The sequence below is a fragment of the Prunus persica genome, chromosome G2 (genome assembly GCF_000346465.2).
Source record: "Prunus persica cultivar Lovell chromosome G2, Prunus_persica_NCBIv2, whole genome shotgun sequence".
NCBI lineage: Eukaryota > Viridiplantae > Streptophyta > Magnoliopsida > Rosales > Rosaceae > Prunus > Prunus persica.
This window is the reverse complement of record NC_034010.1, coordinates 23,728,249-23,749,511: the sequence shown is the minus strand read 5'-3', so window position 1 is coordinate 23,749,511 and position 21,263 is coordinate 23,728,249. Positions and strand designations below refer to the sequence as shown.

At 38.2% G+C, this 21,263-nt stretch overlaps 3 protein-coding genes across 9 annotated transcripts; 2 read left to right on the top strand and 1 right to left on the bottom strand.

The window, feature by feature from the left end:
* LOC18785484 (serine/threonine-protein kinase ATG1a) lies at positions 880-6,520 on the top strand. 2 transcript variants are annotated; one of them, XM_020558463.1, is made up of 14 exons: positions 880-1,573; positions 1,712-1,829; positions 2,182-2,240; positions 2,638-2,705; positions 3,413-3,506; positions 3,600-3,680; positions 3,835-3,946; positions 4,114-4,168; positions 4,294-4,392; positions 4,471-4,604; positions 4,681-5,042; positions 5,360-5,648; positions 5,735-5,805; positions 5,925-6,520. In XM_020558463.1, exons 1-14 carry the CDS (start codon positions 1,322-1,324, stop codon positions 6,159-6,161), a joined length of 2,031 nt encoding a protein of 676 aa, XP_020414052.1. In that variant the 5' UTR covers positions 880-1,321; the 3' UTR covers positions 6,162-6,520. The 2 variants fall into 2 exon arrangements, with proteins under 2 accessions (XP_020414052.1, XP_020414051.1); XM_020558462.1 differs by having other exon boundaries at positions 881-1,573; positions 4,294-4,604.
* Positions 6,817-14,058, bottom strand: LOC18785550 (protein LHY). Of its 2 annotated transcripts, XM_007218867.2 has the most exons (9): positions 13,721-14,058; positions 13,336-13,367; positions 12,911-13,102; positions 12,712-12,823; positions 12,391-12,452; positions 9,231-9,464; positions 7,873-9,138; positions 7,557-7,748; positions 6,817-7,475 (listed from the first exon to the last, which is right to left on the bottom strand). In XM_007218867.2, the coding sequence occupies exons 3-9, from the start codon at positions 12,947-12,949 to the stop codon at positions 7,074-7,076; spliced, it is 2,307 nt and encodes a 768-aa protein (XP_007218929.1). In that variant the 5' UTR covers positions 12,950-13,102; positions 13,336-13,367; positions 13,721-14,058; the 3' UTR covers positions 6,817-7,073. The 2 variants fall into 2 exon arrangements, with proteins under 2 accessions (XP_007218929.1, XP_020414050.1); XM_020558461.1 differs by lacking the exons at positions 12,391-12,452; positions 12,712-12,823; positions 12,911-13,102; positions 13,336-13,367; positions 13,721-14,058 and adding an exon at positions 9,745-10,603.
* LOC18785894 (protein LHY) lies at positions 17,797-21,217 on the top strand. Of its 5 annotated transcripts, none has more exons than XM_020556508.1 (9): positions 17,797-18,131; positions 18,490-18,544; positions 18,640-18,751; positions 18,845-18,906; positions 19,409-19,642; positions 19,750-20,062; positions 20,303-20,523; positions 20,603-20,797; positions 20,879-21,217. In XM_020556508.1, the coding sequence occupies exons 2-9, from the start codon at positions 18,506-18,508 to the stop codon at positions 20,999-21,001; spliced, it is 1,299 nt and encodes a 432-aa protein (XP_020412097.1). In that variant the 5' UTR covers positions 17,797-18,131; positions 18,490-18,505; the 3' UTR covers positions 21,002-21,217. The 5 variants fall into 5 exon arrangements, with proteins under 5 accessions (XP_020412097.1, XP_020412096.1, XP_020412094.1 ...); XM_020556507.1 differs by having other exon boundaries at positions 19,750-19,791; positions 19,879-20,523; positions 20,879-21,084; XM_020556505.1 differs by having other exon boundaries at positions 19,750-20,523; positions 20,606-20,797.

Genomic DNA, 21,263 nt, shown 5'->3' with positions numbered 1-21,263 from the left:
ACATTAAATCGTAACATTAATGTATTATATAGCCATGAATGGTTATCAACTCATCCATGGTTATGTAGCTTCTACCTTTTTGGGTCCCACTACAATCCATTTGGACATGACCAATCCCATGGTAAATAAACTTCTTCAATTTGGACTTGGTAAGTGACCCTGCCTAGCCCAACCTCTTCAAATGGTCTCAATCCCTAATGGTTTCAAATTTGTCATCGTACCCTTTGTTTTCACATAAAAACACAACTTTTATACATTGTATAATAAAGCATCCCATTGTTGGCTAGGTAAATTGCTCTCATTTCTTTTCTTCTTAATTTTTTTTTTCAATTTATGCTCATTAATATTTATTTATTTTTTTGGTTCTATGCTCATTAATTTTCAACAACCATCTTGTGGGGTTTTCTCTATTTTAGTTATGTAAATTGAATTGCATTGTTCCAAAACAAAATCCACTACAACATTCAGGTCTCCTGGGAATCCAAAACTTGATGTTCCTTTCCTTACAGGTCTAATCTTATGAGATATTGATCTGGACCAGGACACCTGTGGGCCTCTGAATTTGTATATTTGTCTAAGATATGGGCAAGTGCAGTGAGCAAACAACCAATACGCAAGAAAGTTAAAATCAAACATGTTTTAGCATTTTGTATTCATATCATCAGAGGGATTTCCAATCTAGGCCAGGGTCCCAATCACATAGGAATTAGGGCTGGACCAGGATTGAAAATTTGGTCATGGTTGGTTTCTAGCCAAAATAGCTACTTAATTTTTATTTATTTATTGAATAATTTAAATTTCTTGAATTTATTTAGCTCTGAATGAGGTAAAATCTCAAAACAAATACAATTAGAACCCAAAGCAAATACAATTAGAAACATAAACAGCGCATTTACCACAGTAACCAAACTTCAAAACCTCTGCTGATATTAAAGCCATCCACTCAGCACTCAGCGTCTCTCTCTCTCTCTCTCTCTCTCTCTCTCTCTCTCTGTGCTGTGCTTGAAGCGCTCATTGACAATCGGCGTCGTTTTTCCACGCAAAAAGTAAATAAAGTCTCTCTATTCCTTTGGTTTTGGTTTTTGGTTCCAAAAATTCCAATATGACCATTGTTCCCTTTATCCTCTTAAATACAACAAAACCTCCACTCCCACTTCCGCAACAACCTGCATCATCATCGTCGTCATCATCAGCATCCATCTGCACCGTTCTCATATCAAGTTCATAGCTTTACTCGAAACCCACAATTGAAATTGAAATTTTGACAATGATCTTCTTCTACAGCAAGCACTAGACAGACTCTGTAGACTGTACGGCACACATGGATTTTCGGGACCCAAACCCGAATCAGTCTCGCCTCATCGGAGACTACATACTGGGCCCAAAAGTCGGGTCGGGTTCATTCGCGGTGGTTTGGCGCTCAAGGCATCGCCAACTGGGTATTGAAGTTGCTGTTAAAGAAATTGACAAGAAACAGCTGAGCCCAAAAGTCAGCGACAGTTTACTCAAAGAAATTTCCATTCTAAGCACCATCAACCACCCCAACATCATTCGCCTTTTCGAGGCCATCCAGGTACCTTTTTTATTTTTATTTTTTTGAGGAGGTTTTTTTTTGTTCTTAGTTATATATATATATATATATGTATATTATTTATTTATTTATTTATATCTGTGTGTAATGTCGGTGACGGTGGTTGGGGTTCTTTTGTAGACCCAGGACAAAATTTACCTTGTGTTGGAGTACTGTGACGGCGGTGACCTGGCTGCTTATATTCATCGACATGGGAAAGTTTCGGAAAATGTTGCCAAGCACTTTATGAGGCAATTGGGTATTTTTTTTTTTCCCTCTGCTCAGCTGTGCTTTTAATTTGAGTTTTTATTGAAATTCTTTTGTTTTTTTTGGTGTTTAGATGATTGGGTTTGTGCTCAATGACTTTTGGATTAAATTCCGGTTCGTCAATTGGATAAAATTTAAATACTTTTTAAATGGTTGGCCAGTGTGGTATCTGTTCTTTCTTAGAAATAATCTTTGGATGATTGGATTTTCATTTATGATTAGGCTAATGGCAATGTTCTTAAATGTGATAGTTTGCCTTTTCTGTTCTGTTTTTGCCCTCTGTTTCTTCTGATAAGTAGATACTAATGGACTTTAACATGTTTAATTTGGATTTCCCTGAGCAGCTGCAGGATTGCAAGTGCTTCAAGAAAAGCACCTCATTCATAGGGATTTAAAACCACAGGTACTGTATTTTCACGATGAACCAGAATTTTATATGTTCTCCATAAAGTCAATTGTAGGTGATCTAATCCTGAGGGCGTTTATCATAGGCACATTAATCAGCATAACTTGCAAATTTGTCAGGGAATTATGCTTTTTTGTTTGGTCACAAGTCGTGACTCGCTAGAAGTTTGATATGTTAATGACGTTTGATATATTGTCGATTACTGTCTCTCTTCAGAAGATTTATATACATATATAGATATAGATATATTGTCGATTACTGTTGACAAATTTGGCGTTATACTGTTGATTACGTTTGACAAATTTGGCGTTATATTGTCGATTACTTTTGACAAATTTGGCGGTTATTCTGCTTGGTTAGTGACTTACTTGTCGATTTCTGGTAAAACTTGCAGAACTTACTCTTGTCAACAACCATTGAAGAAACCCCACTACTGAAGATAGGGGATTTTGGTTTTGCGAGGTAAAAGTTTAATAATCTTTTTGCATTGCCATTTTCCATATTCATTGTGAACTTAATGCTGCAACTGAAGTAAAAAGTCTGCCGCCTGTATAGTAAATGGTGTACTTGTTTAGTTTACTGGTGTTTTTATGAGGTCTTGCTATGACAATTGTTTCATAATGGAGTGGTCCATAACTAACATATTCAACCAATGCCAGTACATCATTATCCCACTTATTTGGCTTGCCGAGAAGAACCCAATAAAAGTTTTCTTGTGTCATTTCCTTTTACATTGGTAGTGTGATGCTTAGCCAAAAGCTCATTCTATTGTTTGGCCTTCAACTTGACCATGTGACAAGAATATTTTTTTTGTTGAACATCAGCCTCTGAGTTCTCTTTGTTATTCAAACCTTTCGTTCATAACATGTGGTTTATGAAAGTAACATCTACTACTGAGAGATGCAGATATCTAAATGTAACTTGTGAGAAATTTGAGACGGCATGAACTGTTTGGATGTTTATGTAGAGAAGTTTATTAAAATTATGCAAATCCTACCTAAAGCAAAAATTCGATTTGCTAAAAATTATCTGAAGCAGTTGAGTTCACAGGAAGAGTTTAAAAGCTTTGGTCACTTCTTTCTAGCAATAATTGAAAGTAAGTTATTGGCGAGAAGTATTTCTAAATATGTTTTGCACTTGGGCATTGCCTGGATGCATCTGTCTGCCAGATCCCTCACGCCCCAAGACTTGGCTGACACACTATGTGGTTCACCATTATACATGGCTCCAGAGATTATTCAGAACCAAAAGTATGATGCAAAGGTGATAGAATGTGAAAGTGACATTATTGACAAACTTGTAGGTATCTTTGCCATTTTTGTTGTCATCTTTAATTTAACATTATAGTCTTTGCAGGCTGATTTATGGAGTGTTGGAGCAATTTTGTTTCAGCTGGTGACCGGGAAGCCGCCATTTGATGGGAATTGTCAATTACAGGTCAGTGGAAATCTTAACTTTATTTTTTTTTCAGTTGTAAAGATTTAGCATTTTCCTAACTTTTTCTACCCAAACAAGGACTAGTAGTGTGAAATGTTATGCAAATATTTGAAAAGATTATCTTGTGTCTTTTAATGATTTTTGCTATATACAGCTTTTTCAAAATATTCTGACATCTACTGGGGTGCGGTTTCCACAAGGTGCTTTGGAAGAATTGCATGCAGATTGTGTAGATCTTTGCAGAAGCCTGTTACGTCAAAATCCAGGTCATGATTGCTATATTAAGGTGTCTCTGGTGTTATGCTTGTGTGTGTTTAAAATTTACAATCACAGCTCAAGAGTGAGAATTGACTCATATTGTCGTGTGAATATCAAGAAATTAGTTAACCCTTCCACAAAACTACAATGTAAAAGTCAAAACTTGAATTTGCAGTTGAGCGACTATCATTTACGGAGTTCTTCAATCACAAGTTTCTCAGAGAAGCTAGGTAAAGCATTCCACAGCCTTCAAACTGTGTTATTCATTGATTATGGTACATTTGACATTTTGTACAATTTGGGTATGTGTTAAGTATGATATGATAGATATTTATATACTCATATATATATGCAGTCAAGCTGAATCAGCTCCTCGGAATGTTGAACACACTTCACTACTTCCACCGCTTAAATCGATGGTTGAACAGTCTAATTCTTCTGTCTCCGATAAGAGGTTGCAATTGAATTCCAAGCATCCCATAAACTCATCTAGCAGAAATCTGAGTTCAGATTTTCCATCTGCACATGACAGAAAAATGTTACAAAGAAAAGATTGTGGCAGTACATCCAGCACTAGGAGTGTTCAAGGGCTTGTGCAAGATGTTGCATGTGATAGGCTGAGGAAATCTATTAATCAAGATCCAAACATACAGGATCACCTTGGAGGTTTGTATTTCAATTTGTAATTCCTTTTGAATGCTTGTGCTTTGTTTCAACTATTTATTTTGGTTTGCCTCTCCAGTTTCTGATTCAATGGAGTCCATTGAGAAAGATTATGTTATGGTCAATCCTCATTTTGCGTCAATGGAGAGTTTCTCTTATTACCTTGAAACATCCCTGCAACTTAATTCCACTACGAGAGCTTCTATCAGTGGTTCAAAGCAGAATGATCGTGATATATCAGTTGCAAAGAAAACAGAGGAGCAGGCAACTAGTTCTATTGGTGTGGAAAGTTCACAAACTTGTGGATCAGCTAAATCACCAACATCTTGTGAATCAATCCTGTTACTGGAAGTGCAAGGACTATCTGTACTGCATCCTTCTACTAGGCTCCATCTGTTACATCAGTACGCTCAGGTTCTTGCAGATCTGTCTCAGGAAAAGGTGCATCACTCAGTTCTCCTGCACCAAACATAATTTAGTTAGTTCAATATCATGATGTTTTATTGTGTTCTAAAAAAAATATCATGATGTTTTATTTACAGTAGTGTATTTTCATTTTTCTTTTGTTTGTACAGAACTCTCTCTCTCTCTCTCTCTCTCTCTCTCTCACACACACACACACACACACACACAAACATACGCACATGAATGCAGACAGAATCCTCACAAGGATTCACTTAATTATACTAGCATGATTAGACAACGGCTCTTGACTTTTTTCTGGAATTTATCAAGGTAATTGTTACTTTTGGTTGCAGGATAATGCAGGACTGTTTCTAGACTCATTTTCAGTTCAACTGGTTGTTTTGGCCATATGGAAGAAAGCTCTTCAAATTTGCAGCACTTGGAGTGAAGCGAAGGAACTACCTGAAGGCAGTTCAGCGAATGAATCCTCACGTGTGCAGGGAGGTGCTGGTTTGTCACCAAACGCCTCAGGAAGTGTAGATTTTAGCAGGCCTTCATCTGTTTCAATGTGGGCAGAGCAAGGTTTTATTGGTGCATTTGATCGGGCAGAGAAGTTATCCTATCGTATCCAAGATATGGATGGTTAGGCTGTCAAGAAACTATCTGTGATAATGCTTTCTAGTTTTCCATTTGAACTTTTGCTCCCTAATGTGTGATATATATTGCAGGTGCTGCTGAAGTGCCAGACGCGATGGAAATTATTTTCCAAAAAGCACTAGTAGTTGGAACACGTGGTGCTGTAAGTAAACTTCCTTGTGTGCTTCCATCTTTTTTTCCATTTTTTTTTTCATGTTACGTCTGTAATCTTGTTTGCAGATTACAAAATCTCTGACCAAACAAATTTTGCCTGTGTTCCAGGTAGACGAGTACTTGGAGAACAAGGGTAGTGCAGAAGCATTGTACTCGAAGGCTATGCTTCTGCTTTCTTTTATTGCGGGAGAAGCAACATCCCTGCCACTTAACCCACCATTTTCATTGACTCCTGCCAATAAGAAGCGAATCCAACAGTACATTGTAAACTTGGAGTCCCGTCGTATCAACTTTCTCAAGTCGCAGCCTGCTCCTGTGCAATCTCCAGACTCCCGGACTAAGTAAATATGACCCTTCGTGTACAGCCATTGACAAAACCGGCTTTTTTGTGTGCATATTACGGGTATGGGGTAAATCACGGTAAGATCAGCAAGCAGTTTTGAACTTTTGGGGGATGATAATGAGACATCACTTTATTTACATGAGTGATGATGATTAGCATTGACATATATTATATACATATATATATATATATATCAGCTAAATAGGAACGTATATAATATAGCCTGCAGGCACTGTGGACACAAGATCACCCTTATTGCATGAGTTCCTGTAAATAAATTTCTCTATTCTTTATATGGGAAAAACTGTAAATATGGATGGTGATGGTGGTCAGTAAATGCCGAATTTCATGTTTATTACTATTCTTTATCTTTTCTTTTTTAATCCTTTTGTTTACAATGGCAGTTGAACTTGAAACATTTTTCCCCATGTAACTTGAGTAAGGCTCATAATAACCGAGGGGAGCTGAAGCCCTACAAACAAGAAGAAAATAATAATTAGGCTTCAAAAAGAAAAAAATAAAAAAAATCATGCATGCAAAAGCTTCTGATCGCATCACAAAATGTGTCATAAGTTGAACTCGCAAGAACAACAGGGGTTTCTGTGCAACCTGCAGGTTCTTTTAGAGTAAAATCGTTGGATGAGAGTCTAAGGAAAGTGGGCATATCAAGGACCATCAAATACTTAAAACGTTTCTTAGCTAAAGTCTAATTAAGGAAATCTTTCAAGCGCAGTTCCAAGGGTTCAACATAGTTAATGAACAAATGTAGATTATATATGGTACACACCAAGGCAAGTTTCTGATCTGCTGGACTTGAAATGAAACACAAAGGAACAATATATAAATTAGGGGGAAACTATTAGATTGCATGCAACAACAAAGGTTTCCTTTGATTTGCAATGCAATGCCAAATGTCAAGTTTGAGCTTCCCCTTCCAAGCGTAACCTCTTGGGACCTTTCTCTTCACAGTGACTGATGGCATTGGCTGCTCTGTTCTCGTTGGCCTCTACCGAGCACCTTTTGTAAGGCTTGAATCCTGTTCGACGAGCCTTAAGTTTTCCCTGGCTAAGTCCTATTGTCAGCAGCCCCTCTGCATCATTGTCTCCTACGGGTGACACATTTTTCTCCACTCCCAGGTGGCAAGAAAATGGCACCCATGTCTTTTTGTTTAGGTCTAATAGTGATGCATCTTCATCTTTCTCCTCAGCATTTTCCTTTCCTTCTGTAGTGGTCTGATGCTCTTTGTCCTTAGGGGGAGGTGAAAAACTTTGGGGCAATACCTCCCTTGAGAATAGTGCTTGAAAGGCCATACGCCCCTAACAAAGGTAGTTAACATTATCAGATAACAATTCATTCCAAAAACAGATTTATCGAAATCAATCCCTATGTTGGGCTACCTCTTCGGAAACCTCCTTCCATGGATCACTAATGTTGATGATACTTCGACTGCGACGATAAGTAGAGTCAGAAGCTGGGTGATTTAGATCAGGTTCTTTCAGTTCTTCCTTCCCCTTCTCTTGCTTCTCTAATGCATCTGTCTCTACTTCGCTGCTGGAAGGTGTGTTGGAACCACACGAAGAACGGTCAACCTGTTTTTTATTATTTATTTTAAAATAAGAAACAAGATTTTATTGAAAATGGAAGAAAAGTATAGAGTGATGAAAGCAGGACTAGTAGTCCTTCCTATGCGGACTGAACAATATCAAAGAAAACCTGTTTTCTGCTCTTTGCATTGTTTGAATCATTAACTTCGTCGGTTGATGCTACCACCTTCTCATCAGCAGCAGCTTTAAGTACAGTATTAGGTTCTGCACCTCCGTTATCAGAGTGTGATGATGACATACTTGGTGATTTTGAAGCTGGATGTTGAGCTTCCACAGCTTCCAAGTGTTCTGGGTCCACTTGTTGATCCTGCAAGGAAGGAATTTGAAGAGAATTCTCTCCTCTCTCTATATTGGCTGCAGGAGCTTCACCAGTATCCATTGATGGAACCCCAGTCATGGACACAGGAGGACAGCTAAAAGCAGTTTGAACAGGAGCGCACAAGGGAAGCAATCCATGGGATGCCCACCATGCAGATGCAGCAGCTACGGTGGCAGCAGCAATTGCTGCCATACTTGGAGGGGAGTTCATTTGCCTAGATGGAAAACCTCCAGGGGGGCATGCCGGAGAATCTTCTGTATTTTCTGCATTTGCATAAGGCCAAAATGTGGCTGCAAAGCTAGCTGCAGCATGGGCTGCAGGGTTTTGTAACAGAGAAGACACAATAAGACTTGAAAATGTGGAGGACATGTGCAGAAATGACTGGTAATCCTTTTGACCATGGTGTAATGGGGTGAAGGGAGGGTGAAAAGCTGGAAATGATTGGTGAACAGAAGATCTTGATGTATTACTTTCATGTTCAGTAGTAGTAGATGCAGTTGGATTTGCAAAAAGGTTAGGCTGTCCATGAACCTTGCCCATAGGATGAAAAGCAGTATCCGCGAATGACATATCTGCTGGAGTAATTTGATTACATGCTCCTAGGCTCCCATCCAGTACGTGTACAGGAACATTCCTCGGGTAGGTCTGAGTTCCTTGCATCCCATCTGTTGGCAATGCACAATTCAAATCATCTGCTTTCTCACCTTGAACCAACTTCTTATGAAAAGCATTACTGTTCTCTGACTCTGAGGCTCCACTTGTACCATTATCTTGAACTATCTTTTTGGCATCATTTTTCTTCAAATTCTGATTTCCATTAAGTTCAGTAGTGACATAAGAATCATTTGTTACATCTTGACTTATTACCTCTTTCGGGGAAGGCACAAACTCCCTAAAAGTGCAAGCATTTCTTAATGCCACCTGTGTGGGTATGGAATTTTTGTTTGCAGAAGAAACAGAGGAACAATGATCTTCTAGTAGCATAGTTAAGACTTCTGAGCAGTTTTCATCCTGATTTTCTTTTCCATTTCTTGGATTTTCTTCTTTGGTAGGTCTCTGATAAAGAAGTCGCAGTTAAGTACTATTACAGGAATCGCGAGAACATGAAATGTATTTGGATCATAAAAATATATAATAAAAATAATAACCTCATCAAGTGGTTCTTTCTCCAAGTCCAGTACTTGTTTACAATGCGAAGATGATGTTGATGATAAAAGTTTTCCATCCTTGGCTGCCACATGCGATGTGGCCCATGTAGGAGCAGCTGAACAAGACTTTCGAGGATAAGGATTGCTTGGTTTCCTTTTGGGGCGTGGAGGCGGAATATCTATGTCAATTGATTGTCCTGCCAGAACACCTTTATTGTGTGCCTCCTTCTCCAGCTGGAAGCAAAACCTTCTTTGTCAGAATTCATATTTGAAGTTAAATACAAGTTTTATTGGGCACCAAATGCAGTGGTTAGATGCCAAAAGAATTGAGTGAAATGTCTCAAATAGTCTGATGAATTTGGAAGATCTCAAGCATCATTAATTTAACCTATATGAAATGAGGACCTAAAAAACAGTGCAGAATTTGTCTAGAGAAACCAGTGCATATCAATGTAATGTGCTGTTTAAGACATCTGTACTCTAGGAGGGAAAGGAGAAAGAAAAGGATAATCACCTCATGGTATGGTCTAGTAGTGTTGATATGAAGAGGAAGGTTGGAAACTGAAAGTTGTTTCCAACTTTCCATGAGTGAGCCATTAAAAATGTATTACACTGGAAACTCATGCATAAGTGCAAAAGCTTTTCCCTCTGATGTTCCAAGCAAGACCATTATGGAACCACACCATTGTAACGTAAAAAGAATTATGTCTATTGATCCCCTCAAGAACTTGTGCACAGTTAGCCTCACTCTATGTTGCCAATGAGAGATTCCAATAAGGACCATCAATTATAAGCGGAACTCGATGGCGTATTAATTCATTGGGACTAACCTATCTAAGACAACATCTAACATGGTCCACCTGAATTTACTGTTGTATATGATCTTTTCTTTTCTTTATATTTAATAAGTAAACCAAACAAATAGCGACTTAAGATTCAGAGTACAGATAAAACATTATAACCAGTAAACCATATTTACTCCTTCAACCAGATTTGGGGTGGCTATGAAACCTAGTACAATGGAGGTACTAAAGTAAAGATTTTTCTATTTACATCTGCTGCCTTGACTCCAAATGCCTCAATCCCTGATAGAGAAAAAAAAAAAAAAAAAGGAACAATAATTTTGCACCAGTAGAAGCTGGTGGAATCCAGTTATTTTCACCCTCCACACAATAAAGTTTTTACTTACGGAGTTTTAGTTCTGTTGTATTAGCCACATGAGATAAACAATGAGTGAAACCCATCAACCACTGGTGGAGGCAAGCTTCAGTTCCAAGCACTACAAAATGCCAACTTCATCACATCTAGCTTTTAAGAGAGAATTTGAGCTTCAAAATCAACTTAACACAAGAAATACATCCTTCTTTGGGTGCAAGTACTACAATCACCCATAATTTCTCACAAATTTATTCCTTCAGTATTTCAATATTTACTCATTGCAATATCAATCCATTGTCTTTTGAAAGGAAGCAGCCAATAAGCGAACTCTATGCAACACTCTGAAAACCTTAAAAACCCAACTGCGATCAGCCATAATTTCTCACAAATTTATTCCTTCAGTTTTTCAATATTTACTCTATTGGAAGCAGCCAATAAGCAAACCCTATGTATCACTCTGAAAACCTTAAAACCCCTACCTTGGCATGACACCATCTTTTCTCTATCAAATTTCAACCAGTTCCATTGCTCTTTCGTTATTAACAGCACCTGATAGCACCAAGTTCCACACTTTTCCTAGCCGTACCTAAATCAAAATTCTCTCTCCTATACAGTTATGCCCATAAAATGCTCAAAATACCTATATGCTCCAGTCTGTAGCCTCCATTTCACCTTAAAACCCAACAGCAAAGTTTTCTTTCTTTGAAGCCTAAGAATATCCATTGAAGTTGAGCCACTTTATGTCTTTAAATTTAAGCTTCTCACTCAGAACTGTAGTCAGAGTACAAAATCATGTAGATGATGAATGATGATCAATCAAAGGCCCAGTAGACAAGTCAATCTCAGCTAATTCATCTAACAAGTGCAATAATTTTCTAAAAACAAACATCATTCCGAGTGCGCTGAGAAAATAAATCAGTGTACATACTATAGTCCACAATGTGGGCCTGTCACATAAACAGTATGTTGCAAGAACTTTCCCAGTTACTGATCTGTACGGATGCTACACTAGGTATAATCAAATGAGAGCAGCCAATATACCTTTCCAAACTCTATAAGGTCAAGCCCTCCTGTATAATGAATGACTAGGAAACATTTAGTAAGATCATGACTGACATCTTGAAATTATGAAAGAACCACACAACTCATCTATTGATATTTCCCTAACTGCAGAAAGCATGTACATCTTTTCCTACAGATGAAATTGGCCCTATCGTATACTGATGAAATCTCCTTGACAGCATCACAACAATAAACCAACATTTGCTACTACAAATTTCTTTTCAGACTTTCTGTTGACATCTACTTTTGGGCATATTCTACAGGGATTTCTTTCAGCCAAAGGATAGGAACCAGTAAGAAACCCTGCAGCTAAACCGAATTCCCTTACCCATTTTCTATAAAAATAACCCTTCAGAGAAACTTAATAAATTAGTAACTGCATTTGTGTTCAAATTTGAAATTATATTTCAGTCACTTCCGCAAACATTTGATTTATCATGCATAGCATTGAAAATTTAAAGATAAAATAATTTCAGCCAGTTCCACGTATGGCTTGCCCCAAACAACTTGTGGTTGCATGTTTTAGTCGTGGAAACAGCCTCTTTGGAAACAGTGGTATGGGTGGGTACATCTTACCCTTTCCAGACCTCCCATTGACGGAACCTCAAGCACAGGGCCATCCTTTTTATCGAATTTAGTATGGCTAGCAATCATATGAAAGAACAAATGCATTCTACCAGAGTAGCATTTACAAGAGTCTGTAAAAGGCCTCATAGTTTTTCATAGCTAAATGAGATGACATCATGGTTATAGTCACGGCAACGGAACTATAATGCACCTGCTATGATAGAATAAATTACCAACAGCATTTCATAAAAAAATAGAAACCTAGAAACGCAAATTAAAGGATCAATGTTTTGGAAAACCAAGCAATAGGACGGGAAAAAAAAAAAAAGAACCACATATCAAATAAGCATAAGGTGAGAAGGTACCAATTGACCTTTGAAAAAAATTTCTGAGCATGACTTCTGATCTGCACAGCAGTCTTTGTTCCAATATGTTCTGCAAACAAAAAAAGAAAGGGGGGGGGGCGGTGGTGTGGGTGGTGGAGAAGGAGAAAGATGATGTCCCAAAATAAGTTTAAAAAAAATACATAAGAAACAGCATTTCAATTCATTGCTAACAAAAGATACTTGGCAGATTCAGCTGAAGACTAAAAAGAAATTGACACTATAAATGCAAACAAATCCACTTGGAGTCCTTTCTCAACAGATATAAGTAAAGAAATGAACACAAGGGATAATACAAAATTCAAACTAACCTTCAATGCGCTGCCATGCTCGGCCATAGAGCTTCAAGGCATCAAGAAACCTGTTATGCTCCTCCTCTGTCCATCGCTCTCGTTGCTTAGTAATAGTATATGGCTTTCTTGCCTACCAATAACAGGAACACAGGAATTCAGCTACTTAGACCTCACTAGGCAATTCCAAATTTAACAAAAGAAAGTCCATCTGTGTTACCTTAATGACCAAATCTTCTCCAGATGACTGTGTGTCCATTACCGGACCTGCGCAGCTTGCGCTGCTTCAAATCCTCTCTGACGAGCAAGGGATAGAACAAGGACCTTCTCTCATTTATGAAAGCAGCGAGCTTTATAACGAGTAAAGCCGTCTTGGTTGTCCTACTGAAGAAGAGCTGAGAAGGTGATGCTACTGCAAAAAGAAAACAAGCCACAGCAATCGGTAGAGATCCGTCTCTGATTTTATAGCAGCAGAATTAAGCAGTCCAATTTCATATGCACTGAAGCTAACTAGATGATACTTATATAAACCAATAATCGAAAACAGAACTGATCTATGAAAATTTCAGACTCCACCGCGCATCACAGAGAGAGAGACGCGTCACCGAAAGAACTAAAATAAATTTCCTTATTCAGAATCCTCACCAAAACGAACAGGAACACGCCAAAACCTTTAACTACGAAAAAAGAAAAAAGGCGAACAAGAAGAGAGAGAAAGTTTGATCAGTATACAACATCCATTTCTATTACTGACTCAGACAGACCTTGTTCTGCAATCTTAACCATCTGTTTGGTTGCCGAGAAAATGAAAACAACAAAATTTAGAAAATTAAGTTTCATTGTCCAAACATGAGCTTTCGCCACCACTTGCTCAGCTGAGATGAACTTTATCAGTCCTCTTCTTCATCCTTAGCATGTATAGATTTATATTTTGAACTTTTTTTAGGCTCGTTGAATTTTCTGATCAGCAACCAAACGGAGAGTGGAGAAGAACAAGGCCAATCAATCCCTGAGGAAATCGAAAGCGTACCTTCTGAGAAAGCCATGGTGGACTGAGAGCTTTCGAGACGAAGACAGCGACTGGCTGCAACTTCAATCAACTCACCGGAGAAGGCATAGTTTCCGGCAGTGGCAGCTGGATCCGAATGGCTTCGAAAAATCGATTGGCAAAAATCAAAGACAGTTTCACAGGCTCTCAATAGAAAGGAGTGTATTATAGAAGGCAGTGAGTTTGGCTTGACAGAGGGAGCTGTGCACAGAGACCTAATACCAAAACTCCAACACACCAGAAGCTCCAGTTGTTGTGAGCAAGGAGCAATCTCAGCCACTACTACTTCCCCTCCATTTTATTTTTTCTTATTTAATTATTTGAGGCTGTCAAGGCCTTAAAGCCTTCTACTTGATACAAGTGTGCCTTAGGATCACGCCACGTGTCGCAAATTTAGCGGCTGCGTTAGTTGTAGCCCACACATGCGCTTTTGCCTTTTCTTTTTTTAAAATTAATTATTATAGAAATAAATAAAAAATTTCACCGTCGATTCTCATCCACAACCACAAACCCCCCGCGCTGAGGCTACGTTCGTAAAAGCGCATCCAGCTGTGCGCTGTGGGCCCTCCGGTGACGTGGCGTTTGAAATGTATGGGAGGGGAGAGAAAAACCGGGAAACAGTTGATGTCCGGTTCAGATACGGTACGGACCAACGGACGAGGACGATGGATTTTAACGAACGTGATTGCCACATGGAAAGAGATCAGACCGTTGGTGTGAAGCGCACAGAGGCACACGGTAGGTATGGTTCTCACGTGCGGCTATGATCCAAAACCTTTTTTGTATTTAAATAAACGACCCGATCCATTTCTGGTAAATCAAGAGGATCGTGCACGTAACACAGTTGATCATGGCCGTTACTTTGTTCGGTAGGCCACCATTTTTTTTTTTTTTTTTTATAATCAAATTTTTAGGCCACCATGCCAAGTTTTCAGTTCTAATTTGTGGACTCATTATCTTAATCAATTGATTTAACTTATATAGATTTTGACTTTAAAAACAATAAAAACAAAAGCATAATACAAACGTTAGTAGGGGAATATTTATGTAGACTCCCATACCCCAATCACTGGTACGCAAAAAAGCATAATACAAACAATAATGTAGACTACGATGTAAAAAATTCAACTTGAATACAAAGGACAAATTCACTGCTCTAACCAACTACCATAAATTTGATATATATATATATATATATTTAATAACAAAAGCATAAGTCTGAAATGAGTTTGGGCGGGCATGTGACATGTTCCCCTCTTGAATTGAGAAAGAAACAATACAAAGGATTATGCACCCGCTGAATTGATATGGACACCAACACGAGGAATTTCTCTAAGTGGAAAAGTCTTGCTAAACTTTTCATCCCAGTACAGTTCATTAATTTTACTAAAACAAAAGGCCATTCATTTACATATAATGTGGTTTGTAGGTCCTCGTGTGACTGAGAAAGAGCTGCTTGACAAAGGGGCAAAACAGGGATTATCGGCCATAACAAAAAGTGATTAGAGTTGGGTTTAGGGTTTTTAGCAGAACCAAACCACATGCCATGGAAGAAAAGGTGAAGATAGGGTTAAAGCTAAAAGCTGAGTTAGCTAAGTGTCACTTAAAACAAGCTCATTTTCCACATGGGTAATGAGGAAAATGGGTGGTCTAGTCTATGATAAATTTAGTCACACCCTTAATCCGGTATACCAAACACTCCCAAAGATCTTTTTTATTTTATATTTTTTTTAAACATGACTAATTAAACCTAATGAATGTAGGTGCCCCCGATAAACCTTGTACATGATTAGTTTCTCTAACATTTCAAGAATGCTGAACTCAATTGTGTTTTGGACTAGCCAATGGGTTCATAGCTCAGTCGTAAGTTAAAAGATGTGTTGTTGACTTCCTAAGTTCTCGTTTAGAAAGAGTTTGATTAGCTTGAATATAATTACACTTTTGCAAAAATTTCAAACACAATGGAGCGACTAACGAACACAAATTAAAGGCTTAACATGACATGTAACAATAAATTAAAGAATTAAGGGCTTAACACGACATCTAACAAACGAATGCTTAGCGAAGTGAATGATTTAAGGGTTTCCAAACTTGTTAGGTAACTTGGATTGGAAGTTTCAAATAAAAAAGTTTGTGTGTGATAGCATAATACTGCTATGTCGTGATATTAGTTCACATACTTTAGGGTAGAGTACAATAGAGAGAGCATTTTTGCTCTTGGTAGTAACGTGCCGACATGAAAGTGAAACAGAAGCTTTCCTCTTTGAAAAATTCCTCGTGGTCAAATTGCTGCGGCATAGTTTTTTTCATTTCAAAGCAGGAGGAGGGAGACTTGGCCGCCAAACAAACGAACGGCCACGATCAACTCCACGAACTGCACTGCATGGACCTGATTTACCGAAAAAGTGTGGTATGGGACCGTTGTTGTTTTCAGTAAATGGTACCGGACTGTAACCGCAGTGTGCGAACCGGTGCTTCGTGCGGTTGGATCTCTCCCCACGTGGGGGAGAACGATGCCACATATTTCTCGTTCGTTGGTCCGTACCATGCGACCGGACCGGACGTCCCCTCCCTTCCTCTTGAAATGCCACGTCATCTGGGACCCATGTCGCACAGCTAAGAGAGTTTGTGGATGAGATTCAAAGTGAAAATAAATAAATAATAAAAATATTTAAAAAGATTGAAAAAGTGCAAATGTGAGGGAAAAGCAACTCAGCCGCAACCTGTGCGACACCTATCGCGATGCCTTGGCGTGCGGGTCTCACGAGGAGGCTTTAGCAGCCTCAAATAATTTGATTGGAAAAAGTAAAATTCACAAGAAGTGGTAGTGGATGTGATGTAGGCACACTTGGTTATTATTTTTTTTCAAGAGCAAACGTTAAATGACTTATTGCTTGAAGATAAATGAAGTTAAAGTTTCATTTGTATTTATTTATAGAGAATTTATTTTCTTTTTTTATCAACAGAGTTAAGGAGATTTGAACTTAAAACTTCTTTTGATATCGAGAAGAAAGACCTATAACACTCTCTCTACAAAGTATTTTTATTAGAATGTTTAACGAACATAATTTTAGAAGTTAAAAAAACACACTTTTACCTATTACATAAGGCGGAGTTCATCTTCTTAATTATTTTTCTTTTGGTTTTCATATTTCCTGCATATATATGATTCTTCAGTGTGGTTAACTGAACTAGTTCAATCAATTTATCGACGACATATCAATTATATCGACAATATATCGATACATGTTTGGTCCAATATCAATAATGTATTAACCGCATGTGTATTAGTGGACCCAAAATTTCGTCCATGTTGTGTGAACTTGGCGGGTTCTTAGTAGCCCAAATGGAACTGTGTGAGAATTTTAAGGGCCAATTTGACATTGATGTGCTGTGAAAATAATCTTTGTCAAATTTGCTGTGAGAGATATCAGTTGTGAGAGAAAGTAGTTTGGCGTTTGGTAAACTTTTCGTTAAAAGTGTTGTTGGTATTGATTCCCACATAATCAGAAAATGATTCCAGCATAATCATTAAAATCAGCGCCTCTTCGAAACTGATTCCTGCATAATTAGAAAATGAAAGTACCTCATTAGCTGCTTTCCCTCATAGTTTTCTCTCACAACAATTTTTAACAATAAGTGATTTTCTCATAGTTTACCAAACTGGCTAGGTTTCTCAAATTTTTTAAAAAATCACTTATCGTCACAAATAAGTAATGTCAAACGGGCACTAAGTATCAATCAATACCATTATCATCGCATTTAGTAATAGAGATTAACTACCTTAAGCTTGAAAAAAATTATGTTGTGGAAGCGACCACCTACACTTGGAAAAAAGCTTTCTTGTAACGGAAATAATATTGTTTTGTTATTTTCAACTAATAACAAAATGACACATGAAAAAATTATCCCATATGAACATCTCAACGAACAGCACTACAAGAAAAATTCTATAAGATTATAATGATATTATCCTAATATTTGCCTAAATATTTTGACATATATTTATGTGATTCCTTCAATGTTTTCCGTTATCAGTGGTGGATATTGATAAAATTAGATTTTTTTAGCACTTATCAAAATTAAACCAAATTTTAAATTTTTTAGACTCTGGAAATCGGTTGCCAAACTCAGAAAAGTTCGTTCAATCCGTCCGTTTGGTTTAGCCGAACCAAATGGCGGGCCTAAGGCTGAGATGGTTCCCCCAGCCAAACTCAATGCCTCTATATACTCTTTCTATGGAGTTTGTGCGTTTGCCTTCGATTTTTGAACCATTCCCATCCACTAACGAAAACTATGCCATCTCCGGCCAGTGTCCGGCGAGCTATTGGAGTCTCAGTCACCATCCATCGTCTTCTCGAAAGCTCTCAATCCGCCATGGATTTCTCAGAAGGTACGCTTTCGCTTCCCTTTGGGATTGATTGGCCTTGTTCTTCACTCTCCGTTTGGTTGCTGATCAGAAAATTCTAAGTATAAATAAATGAATGTGTAATGATTTTGAGCTTTTGAGCTTCGAATTTGATGAAGAAGAGAACTGATAAACTTCATCTGAACTGAGGAAATGATGAAGAAGCTCATATTTCAACATTCAAAATTAATTTTATTTTCTTGTTTTCATGTTCTCGGCAACCCAGCAGATGGCTAAAATTTGCACTAATAGCTTCAGTGCATTTGAAATTGAACTGCTTAATTGTTACCAAAAAAACAAAAACAAAAATCAACTGCTTAATTCTGCCTTGGTTTCTTCTCAGCTGTTTTTGACTAGTAATGGAACCACACTCATCTAGGGAAGATTTGGCCATCAAGGTAACAGAGCTGGGACTCTCTTTTTGTTAAACTTAAAATTGAAATTGTTTAGTAATAGCAAAGTAGCTGAATTTCTGGATTTTTGTTGATGGCAGGCAAGAAAGCCATATACAATTACCAAGCAGCGAGAGCGATGGACACATGAGGAGCATAATAAGTTTCTTGAAGCCCTGAAGCTCTATGGCCGAGCATGGCAGCGCATTGAAGGTTAGGACACATTAGCTTTGATTTTATCTTAGCGCATTTGTTCATTTCTTTACTTACATGTTTTTTTTTTTTACTTCTGTTTTTGATTTGCAGAACATATTGGAACAAAGACTGCTGTGCAGATCAGGAGTCATGCTCAGAAATTCTTTTCCAAGGTCAATTGGTACCTTCTCACCTCTTGGTTATTTGAGATGTGTGATTCCGCCGGCCTATTGCCGGTTTTTCCAAAAATATTGATCCTCTAATTTGCACTTTAGGTTTTATACTGTTTACTTAATGTTATATCTTTACTATGAATCACATCGCCATTTGTTTCAAACAAAGCTAATTGGTAATTCAACAACATTAAATCTGGTGGGATAGGTTAGATGCAATCAAGTTCCACTGATTATGGGCGCACCTCATTTGGAACCTCTTTGCCATTGACAACCTATAGTGAGGCTAACTGTGCACAAGTTCTTGAGGGTATCAATAGACATCCTTCTTTCTTTGGGTACATAATATAGGTTTAAGTTAACTAATGATGCTTGAGCTTTCACCAGAGTATCTGAGATATTCCACTCCATTCTGTCTTGAATCAGACCACTAGTTTTGGTGTCCGGTAAAACTTATATAAATTTAAATACGAAGACTGACAAGAAATTGTTTCACTACCAGCTAGAGAAGGAGGCACACGTTAATGGTGTTCCCATAGGACAATCAATTGGCATTGATATTCCGCCTCCACGTCCCAAAAGAAAACCAAGCAATCCTTATCCTCGAAAGTCTAGTTCAGCTGCATCGACATGTGCCACATTGCATGTGGGAGCAAAGGTTGGAAAACTTTTATCATCAGCATCTTCTTCACGCTATAAACAAGTAGTGGACTTGGAGAAAGAACCACTTCATGAGGTTATCATTTTTATCATATATTTCTCTAATACATAGCCGTCTCTTGTTCTCGTGCTTCTATTCTTAAGCATGTAATATTACTTGACCTACGACTTCTTTATGATCAGAGACCTTTTGGAGAAGAAAAGGCAAATAATGCAGAAAATCAGGTAGCCAATTGCACAGAAGTCTTCACCTTGCTCCAAGATGATCATTGCTCTGTTTCTTCTGCAAACAATAATTCCATACCCTCACAGGTAGCACTTGGAAATGCTTGCACTTTAAGGGATGCAACAAATGAATCTCATGTCACTATTAAACTTAAAGGAAATCAGAATTTGAAGAAAATTGATGCCAAAATGATAGTTGGCGATAATGGCACAAGTGGAGCTCCAAAGTCAGGGAACACTAATAATGCTTTTCATAAGGAGTTGGTTCAAGGTGAGAAATTTTCAAGTCTTATTGTGTCTTCTCTGTTACAAAATCCTGCAGCCCATGCTGCGGCTAGCTCCACAGCCGCATTTTGGCCTTACGCAAATGCGAAAAATAGGGAAGACCCCCCAAGTATGGCAGCAATTGCTGCTGCCACTGTAACCGCTGCAACTGCTTGGTTGGCAGTCCATAGACTGCTTCCTTGTCAAATTGATTTTAGCTGTTCTCCCATCTCTATGACCCCTCCAGTTCCATCAATGGATACTGATCAAGCTCCTCCAGCCAAGAGAGAGAGAGGAGAGAGTTCTCTGCAAATTCCTTCCTTGCAGGATCAACAACTGGACTCAAAACACACGGAAGCTGTGGAAGCTCAACATTCAAACATTGCAAAGGCTAATACTGATGATAAGAAGGACGTTGCGTCAACTGGAGAAGTTCATGATTCAAACCCTGCAAAGAGCAGAAAACAGGTTTCCTTTTATATTGTTTGGTTCTACTAGTCCTTTTTCATCTATTTTCAGAGCTTCTTATCAAACCAAAAAACAAAAGCAGGTTGACCGTTCCTCATATGGTTCCAACACACCATCCGACAGCAAAGACGAGACAGCTGCAATAGAGAAGAATGAGAAAGGGAAGGAAGAACAAAAAGAGCCTAATACAAGTCACCCAGCTGCTGAGTCTAGTCACCGTCGCAGTAGATGTGTCAGCAACGTGTATGATTCATGGAAAGAGGTCTCTGAAGAGGTATTTGAACGTATATGTTTTGCAATCGGATCGGTTTTGTCCAATTCATCTTTCTCTTATCATGTTAACTACCTTTGTTAGGGGCGCCTGGCCTTTCATGCACTATTCTCAAGAGATGTATTACCCCAGAGTTTTTCACTTACACAGGACCTCAAGATTAAGGGGCATCAGAATGACGGTATGGAAGACTCAAAGAAAAGTTGAAACGTAAATTAGCCAACAAAAAAAACAGTTGAAAAACGTTCCAACGTTGTTGAATGGGACCTGACTTTTTACCATATACTAACCATCTAGAAAAGTTAATGTTCTAGGTAGTGCCACATCAGCAATGTTGAAAATTGGTTTATCTTGAAACTAAGAGTTAAAGCTTGACCTTTTATGAGATATTGAAGAAAATAAAAGTGGAATTCGATTCCCGCAGATGGAATAGTCCTCCAATTTCTTGGCGAATTTTCACACCTTCTTT